We start from the raw sequence: 9,503 nt of genomic DNA, 5'->3' as shown, positions 1-9,503 counted from the left end.
TCCAGCATAGGGACATCCACGGGCTGCAGACAGGTGCAGCGCACCTTCTCCCCCTGCTCTGTCATTGAGCATCTTCGGGGTTTCCTTGGCTCATCACGAGCGCTCAAAGTCACAATTCCCCTCAGGGACAGCATCCTGCTCCGGCATGGAGTCCTTCCTGGCCTACACTTGGGCACCTGCTCCACCACTGAACCTCCATGGCTGCAGGTGACCCTCATTTACCACCTTCTACTCTACTCCATGCTGATCTGAGTGTTTTCCTCATGTCAATCCTCTTTTTTTCAGTTCAGGCCCATGGTCTCCTGATGGCTCTCTCCTTCCTTAAAATACAAAGAGCAAATTTATTCTCGTTACCTCTCCGAAGCAGCACCCAGGGCAGAGGCACGTAAGCGGGAACGTGCACAGGCACCACAGAGCTCGGGCTTTGCTAGAGTGAGGGCGAGAGATTCTGAACCTGGTGCTGTTGCCTGTATACCAGGGATTTTTTGCTGATTGTTCTCCACCGTGCTTTGAGCTTTCTCACAGCAGGGCAGGAATCTCAGACATGTTTTACAGGGTGCCTCTGAGTCTATCACAGGTCTACATTGTCTGAATGCAGATGTTCTACTTGTCAAGCACATAAGACTAAACCATAATTAGTAGTGTGATGTATGTGGTTTTTGACACCCCACCTGAGCATGTTTACAGTCCTCCTTGCCAATCTTCTGTTATATTCCCACAGCTATAGAGGGAAATGCCAGTTAAAGAAGATAGTTATCCGAAAATAAAGACCTGGGTAGATAAATGTCCATCATTACAGTGCAAGAATTGTTATTAAGAACCTCCTTTCCTGTGCAGAGACATGCAACAGTTTTCTTCTTTATTTAATGCACCAGAGTGTCCATTTATCTTTCTTCCGGGTCTATTTTTTGGGGGGTTTTTTCCCCCAGATTCAAACACGTTGTCTTCCAGTTTGATATATTCCACATTGTGCTGGATCTTCAAACAGCATTGGTGGTACTGCCCCATTTAAGTAAAGGTCCACTGAGTGCAAGTTGTGCAAAGCTAGTGGTGATCGAAAGCACTGTGGCCAGATGATAAAAAGTAATAAACCAACACAGGTAACACAGGGGTTGACATTCTGTTTTCAAAAGAGTCAGAAGAATTTATTAAGTATAATCTGTTCTTTTTTCAGTAAGTGTTGGTCCCTGTGGAGTCGGATAATTTGCACAGGGTCAAAGTTGATCCTGATTAGTCTGTGTTGTTAAGATTACCTGGAAAGGGGAGGATAATAGATCTTCGTATTTATCATCACAAAATGGCAGCCTTAGCGTACTCTGAAAATGGCAGAGGTAACATAGGAAATATTGATGAGTGGTGTGTGAGTTTGAGATGAAAATGGGATCCCTTGAGCACCTATATGGAAAATAAAATGGTAAGCACTGTATGCTTAGGCATGCAAATGGAACAAATGTTTAAGATTAACTGGGAATAATCAAATACCTAGTAGCTGCCTGAGCTGCTATTTTTATGTAAAACCTGCACCTTTATTTGTGTGGACTGTGTTTTCAATGAATGCAGCTTCTCTTCACACAGAGTACAGAAGCTAACTGGGTGTGTTGCTAAAAAAATTTCTTACTATTGGCATTTATGTGGTCACAGTTAGGCTTCAAAATTTACTGTCAAAAAAGGGGTAGTTCATACCTAACACTTCTTTTTTTCATATGTCTGATACAGATCAACAGTGACTTGGTCCTAATCTTTGCAATTGAAAAGTCTAGAAAAAAAAATTCCCACCAAAATAGAAAGCTCAATGAATCAAAAATCCATTGGAAGAACAGGAAATCTGAAAATGTCCAGATATCCTGTAGGCTTTCAACGGTCACATATGGCAGGCATCTTGTTGCTGAACATTTAATTTCACAGTCTACTCAGTACACATTTTGAAAAGGTGGGCAACATTTACTGTTCCTAGACTTTGGTTGTCTAGGAAGACAGGGAGGGAGGAAAAGAGAGGGAGGAAAAAAAGGTAAGTGACCATTGTATAATAATAGATCAAATTCAGCCAAGACAGCTTAACTAATTATTTTTAGACAAAAAACTTCAGGCAATTGGAACCAGCAGGCTATAATCTTTCCTAAAGCATTTACAGGTACCTCTTTCGTACTGATCTGTGGTACTACTCTTCTACAGTAGATTACTTCAGCATTTTACATTATAGAGAAGAATGTCCTATATATTTCAATACAGAAATGGCGTGATTTGTGTATGCCAGGTTATGTGACTGTAGTGTCCGTTTGTCTTGGCAAGTACAGCAGTTGTTGCTGACCTAAGGCAGGTTTAACTCCTCATTCAGTGCCCTAGTAAGGCATTTAATATTGTATGCTGAGTTCTGGTCTAAGCAGATCCCAAGTACTTCCACTCATAAAACCCAAGGCAGGCCTGAGGTTTGATGTGAATGCTACTACATGCTCTTTGCGGTTCTTTCTAGGAGTTTCCATTCTAGCTTAGAAAAAGATTCCAGCAGAAGAATTATATCTACCGAGAAGCTTTGAATTCTTAGCAGATGACACAATTTCTTTTGAAGGGGGTCTTGAAATATCTCAAACATACTTTTACTATTCCCCTGATGAATCAAATCAGGAGCACTTAGTCTTTTGAAGGGGGTCTTGAAATATCTCAAACGCAGATCAACTGATTTGAGGTTTCTCAACTGCGTGAGAAATATCTCACGCAGATCAACTGATTTGAGGTTTATTGCCACAGATAGGAAGCCAGCTTCAAGTTCTGTGCGAGGCACATACTTGTTTTCAATGTCTTCTGGTCTCAAAAGATTGTACACTGTAGACGTCCTGTCTGACACATTTCCTAGACATACATTTAACATCCTTTCACTGAAAATTTATCCTGATTACATCCTTAAGGTTTTCTAGTTGTTGGTGATCTCAGAAGCAGATCTTGTAGTCCACTTACATATGTCTGTTTATGTACATGCATGCTTACGTGTACCACAGTGTTTTAGAACAGTGTAATTTAAAACAACGAGCAATTATTTATTTTCGAGATACTAGTGACAGAAATAGGGTATTTGGTTGTTATACATAGCAGGACAGGAAAAAAACACTTTGTAAAAGATGCGAGTTTCTCCCCTTTCTGCACTCAACTTGCCTTAGCACATACCCACCCCAGTTTTGGTAGCTTGGGAAAATCCTCACTGAAAGCTACTGCACAAATGCACTAAGGCATAAGAAAGCCAATTACCAAAAAAAACCCCCAAACAAAACAACAACAAACCTTGTTGTAACATCTTACAACATACTGTAAGGTCTTGCTGTGTGTTGTAACTTCTGGATTTTTGTCATTATCTCCTTTCCACGTCACCTCCATTGCCTATGCTGCCATTGTGTGTCTCTGTGGAGACAGACCCCCCAAGGACAATTCCTGTCAGGATGGAATCCAATGTCCCCCACTCCCTCTGTTCCTTCACACAATGCTGAATCCTAGACTGCCTTCTATACCTTGCCTAACTTGTAGTGCTGCAGTCCCCAGATGAAGGATTTTCTGCTGTGCCCCATCACTTCCCTGCAAATTTAAGTGAATTTCGTAATCTCTTAATATACCATTTTTTGGAGTTGCCAGAGTATGTTTATTAATATAAACATTAATTTTTGGTCTGGGAAATTCATGACAATTTTCATGTAAAGAGGTAATCTGTAACAGAGCAATCCCACAATACCAAAACCAGAAGGTCAGGTTAAGTATAAATTTCTTAAAATAGCACATGTACAAACACAGTTAAGGAATACAACATTAAAAAGCTGAAGTTTCAAGAACAATTGTATAGTAGGCAACCAAAATTCAACAGACAGGCACATTATTTCACAGACATGTTCTCTAAAAGTAGCTTCTTAGATGTTTTCTCAGGAAGGGGCTGATCTATCGTTAAACACTGCAAATCTTGAATCATCTACTGGATTGCCTTATACATTAACCTAAAATGGATCAAATGAGAAAACCTGTGACCAAGGCCATGATCAAGACTGTCAGGTTGTGTATCTAGAAATTCATCAGCAGTGTAACAGTAAAGTGCGCAACTAAGGATCTGAGAAACAAGGTTTGCTGCAAGTAATGTCGTTATTCAGACAATTCAGTTAGATTGAACAAAAACAGTTAGAGCTCTTGGTCACAAATCCTTCACATCTAGCACAGGTGAGGCAGAGGTTCCATGTGATGAAGCGCCCATGTGCAGAAAAGCTTGCCCCTTTTTTTCCATGTTTTCCATTCTCTTAGTCTAATGAAAAATGTAATTTAAACATTCACGATCCTGACTTCATCTTAACTCTAAACAAAGGATAACATTTGCAGGAGTTTTAGGAAACAACATGCCCCTTTTGAGCTGAACATCCTGCATCTGCTGGAATAGCTGTAAAATATTATATTCCCTTTCCACAGTCGCCACAGTTACTATGTCAAAGCTGCTTCATAAGACTTGACTTTACATTTGTACAGTTTAGAATAGAGTACTTCAGTTGGAAGGGACATACAATGATGATCTTGTCAACAGCCTGACCACTCCAGAGCTCATAAAAAGTTAAAGCACATTATTACCGGCATTGTCGAAATGCCTCTTGAACACTGACAGGCAGTGGTCATTGACCACCTCTCTAGGAAGACAGTTTCTGCTGCTCAGTCCATTCTCTGCACCTAAATTTCTCTCCCACTCTTCAACATGACATTTTTTTAAATCGTATAATATGCGAAGATGACTAAGGGGCTGGAGCATCTTTCTTTCAAGGAAAGACTGAGAGCTGGGCCTGTTTAGCCTGCAGAAGAGAAGACTGAGAGGGGACCTTATTAATGTTAAGACTCTCCTCAGTAGTGGCCAGCAATAGGACAAGGGGCAATGGCTACAAGCTGGAAGACAGGAGGTTCCACTTAAACGAGGAAAAACTTCTTTACTGTGAGGGTGATGGAGCACTGGAACAGGCTGCCCAGAGAGGTTGTGGAGTCTCCTTCTCTGGAGATGTTCAAAACCTGCCTGGATGCAGTCTGGTGCAACCTGCCGTAGGGAACCTGCTTTGGCAGGGGGGTTCAAGCCATTTACAAGCTATGAGATACATATCAATGAAGCATGACATCTATAGGGCAGTTAAAGATTCTACCCCTCAAAGTCACCTAGTTGTAGCTTAAAAAAAACAGTAAGAGCCATACACCAGCTAGGTTTCAAAAAGGTAGTGGAAAAAAGCTGATGGAAAACTAAGGAAATGGCGTTTCCTCACCAGCACATTTGACCAGGGTTAATATTAACTAAAAAGCTTGTGAAAAGCACCATTGAACTTTACAGTTCTTGGGGCCCCTTCTCTGCTGACAAAAAGCATGGTCAAGAAAGACTCACTGTGCTAAAACATAGAAATATGGTTGAGGTGGGTGTCAAGAGTTGGCAGTCACTGAATCACAGCCATTTTGTACCTTTCTACCTAGATGACCTGTAAGTACTGAGATGGTTTGACTTCTTGGTGATCTATTTTGATCTGAACTGCATCAGAAGCTATATCTTCCTGCAAAGATCCTGTGCACTGCAGTGCAGAAAAGCAGAAAAGCAGTCAAATGACAAACAGTGTAAAAAGTTTTATTTGCTCTGTATCTTGCAACAAATCAAGTTTAATTAATCCACAGTATTTTCTCAGTTATAGTCTGTCACAAAATATGAACAAAAGCTTCCTTTTTTTTCTGCATACACTGTCTCCTAATGCTAAGAAAAACAATTATAGCAGATTAAGAACAAACCTAGAGCATTCCTTTACTTTAGCTGGTTCTGATACAGAGGCATACTTTTTTATTTGAGAGTCAACTCCAAGAGACTTAGCTAATTGCACAGCATTTGTATCATCACTGATTAGTGTCCCGAGGGCCACAAGCAGTCTAAAAATGGCTTCAAGATCTTGAACAACTTCCATAACTGTGCTGATTACTGATAAACACTGAGCTTTGCCCTCAATGTTGTTGACTTTATGTAAACACACAGCATAGTTCAACGTCAGTGTGGCAAGTGCGATGTGGATGTTCTTATTATTGCCCGATTTCACTTCTATTGCTTGCGTCATTATATCATCTCTCTGTTCCATCATGAGCTTCTGGCCTGCCCGACTGACAAAACAATTGCACAGAGCTCTAAGTGCCAACAGCTGGTTTGCTTGCTTTCCTTCAGGGTTCAGAAATTTAAGGAGAAGGGTGATAAACTGTACGTGATCCTTTTCACTGCAGAAGTTCTCATTCACAGTGGGATGCCTGACAGACAATCTAAGAATGTCTAGGGCTGGAAAGACAATATCTAAGAAACAAAACGAAAAAATATTTTAGTGTTAATATTGCTTTATGTACAAGTGTACTGGTGAGTTTCTTTCGGATACAGACATTCTTAAACCCCTAGCTTTGGGAACAGACAGTAACAGTTTCATGCAAGAAGAGAGTCAGGTGAAGCACAAGTTGTTTGAAATCTATAAAGGCAAGTATTGACAAACCCATTCTAGTAATGCTTCAATTAATCACAAAAAACATGCTCCTTAATTTAGGATTAACACAGTGCTCTCCAAAAAATCTTAAAATCTTTCCTGAAAGCTCTAGTTCATAACGCTGAAGGCAAGCACAAAGTATAACAACTAATCCAAAAAGGTTTCTGAAAGCTTCTCAGTGAAGCTACCCCTACACAGGCAGCATCTCCCTTTGTCTTCATCCTGCATCAGACAGTTTAGCACAGCTACAAAACTGCATACAGAAATAAAAATGAGAAACAGATTTTTAGACTACCTTAAACTCTCAGACATAATTTGCAAAGAAAAAAAGTTCTCAGCTGATCAGCTGGAAATCGTTGTAAGGAAACGGAACTTCACAGTTTGTTGGGTAGTTGCCCCTGACTTTCCCAGATTTCAAACAGACCTGACTCCTTGGGTCTACTATCGGTATCCCACGCTTATAACCAAACCAAAGCTGAACCTGCTTGGCTGCTTATTGAGCCTGCAGATATTCCCAGCAGATAGCCAGAATCTTGAGAATTAACGCTTTGTGCAATACAAAGAGTCTGAAAGGTACGAGGACATTAGCTGTTAATTTTAACTGCATATTTAGGTATCTATATATGCAATGCATCCTTTTTTTCCCAGAATGTGCAGTAACTGTCAAAGTAGCCTTTCCAATCCATCACTGCTGACAACAATACATTATCAAATGAAGTTATCTCACCCTCACTGCATTCATTTGGAATGTCACTTCACTAATGCAGTTTGGACCACATGTTCTAGCTTCAGTAACTTCCACCATATTAAACAGGAGCTACTTTTAAGATTTTTTTTAATAATCTGTCTCCATAATTTAATCTCTCATTTGAGAACAATTTAGGATTACAACGTCATGCTTCTTTGCTCTATTTCCAAACAAGCCTCTTTATTGAGGATGCTTCTGCTGATGAGATAACCATGACTGATGTTTATATCAAGTTTCTCCTTTCTGTTTACTATTGTGCCAACACCACCACCTGACAAACAATTGCCAACTACAGCCAGCTGAACAAGACTTTTAGTTCATGGTGAAGCATTGATGAGATAATAGTACAAAAAGCAAGTGTGTACCTTCAGGCCAGTGAACTGCTCTCCACAAAGTCTGAAGTTGCTGTGCCGTGGGTGTTTCTGCAGAAGTGTTGCATACTGCAGACAGTAACTTTTCTAGGATTATCAAGTCATCTTCTGTGAGTTTATGTTCTTCAGTGGCACTGCCATTAAGTTCCTTTAATTTGCCTGTAAGATCAACACAAGAGTCATGACTTTCTGACATTAGAACTTCACAAATGCAGATCCTGAAGGAAATACTACAAAAGCACTTTACAAACAAGTTACAACTGTTCTAATTGTTTTGGGGGTTTTAGATTTTTAAACATTACATTTCACAGTTTCATCCTCTTTCTAATTTTAACTTTTTAATCATCACAATGATTGCTACTATCAAGTGCCCTCTAATACAGCAACACAAAGATTGAGAATTCTCATCTTAGGCTACATGCTGGCAAAAATAGAGGAAAGACTCACAAGACCATTAGTTTTCATAACTGAAATAAGATTTCTTTTTTGCTCTTTTCTATTATTAGGTAGTAGAAACAATAAAGAAACTGTTATGTTCTTAGTGTGATCAGTTTTTGTATTTTTACTTAAGTGCCATAAGCAAAATATGATTGCACCATGTCCTATATTCAAATTTCAATGTACTTTAAAATCAAAGTATTGGAAAAGTTATCTTAACATACAGCATTTTGCTTAAAATGGATCTAGCATTAAGCACCTGCCAACAGTGGTTCTTGCAGAATTGATGGAGGGCCATGTTAATAAATAAACACACAAGTGGTCAGCATTACATCAGTACACCCATACGGGTTTTACAGTATGCACAAAAATCAACTGTGGGCCTCTTATGAAAAAAATTAAAAATAAAAAAAATTCAAACATACAGCTATTAAATCTATCCCAGTCCATCCATAATATCTATAAGTGTCTTTAACCACGCACTTTTACAAAACTGCAGGAAACTCAATAAATCTGGTTTTCATATTCTAGGCTTCAAAAGGCAAACAACCCACTAAGCCTGTGGCTAACAGGTTTATTCTTCAAGAATACTGGACAAAAATAAACTGGTGCAGTACGTTTTCAGGACTAAGTAAAAGTCTCTGCTTTGCTATAATACAGCAGAATGGAAGTCAGCCAGTCTTGGTATTCTCTCTCAGTAAGTTCTGGACAAAATTTTACTGTAAAATCTGTGCAAAACTAAGAGAAGGCTAAATGTGTTTACTAGCAACAACCTCCAGGAAAAAATGTTCTAGTTTGTGAATCCCGTATCTTCCTCCTGAACAAACAAGTACCAGAGCACAAGAAAATTCAGGGAAACAGGACAAGTCTGACTGAACATTCTGACTGATATTTTTAAACAGAAAATGAAACCTCAACAATAGGTAGAAGAGCAATACTGCAGACAGAGGGCCCAGAGGGTCCTAGAGAGACCTTGACAGACTTGTGAAGTGGACCCATGCAAACCTCATGATGTTCAACAAGGCTAAGTGCAAGGTCCTGCACCGGGGCTGGGGCAATCATAGAGTAGTTTGGTTGGAAAAGACCATTACAATCATCTAGTCCCACTGCAAACCTAGCATTGCCAAGTTCACCACTAAAGCTTGTCCCCAAGTACCACAGCTACATGTCCCTTAAATACCTCCTGGGATGGTGCCTCCAGCACTTCCCTGGGCAGCCTGTTCCAATACTTGACAGCCCTTTCAGTGAAGAATTTTTTCCTAATATCCAACCTAAACCTCCCCTGGCACAACTTAAGGCCATTCCCTCTTGTCCTATCACTTGTTATGTGGGAGGAGAGACCAACACCTACCTCTACACCCTCCTGAATCAGGTAGCTGTAGAGAGCAATAAGGTCTCCCCTCAGCCTCCTCTTCTCCAGACTAAACAACCCCAGTTCCCGTAGCCGCTCCTCAT

General features: G+C 40.0%; 1 protein-coding gene across 1 annotated transcript; it reads right to left on the bottom strand.

Annotated features, from left to right (window-relative positions):
• Positions 1-5,598: 5,598 nt before the first annotated feature.
• Positions 5,599-7,769, bottom strand: LOC104529451 (phospholipase A-2-activating protein-like; the record flags this gene model as incomplete). The annotated part of the gene is made up of 2 exons (XM_010173770.2): positions 5,599-6,310; positions 7,605-7,769. Coding segments are annotated over 2 exons (731 nt in total), but the record flags the coding sequence as incomplete, so codon positions are not given.
• Between the last annotated feature and the right edge of the window lie 1,734 nt (positions 7,770-9,503).

This window comes from Antrostomus carolinensis, unplaced genomic scaffold (genome assembly GCF_000700745.2).
Source record: "Antrostomus carolinensis isolate BGI_N321 unplaced genomic scaffold, ASM70074v2 scaffold13190, whole genome shotgun sequence".
Lineage (NCBI taxonomy): Eukaryota > Metazoa > Chordata > Aves > Caprimulgiformes > Caprimulgidae > Antrostomus > Antrostomus carolinensis.
Note: the sequence above shows the minus strand (reverse complement) of the source record. Positions and strands in the feature narration are given on the sequence as shown.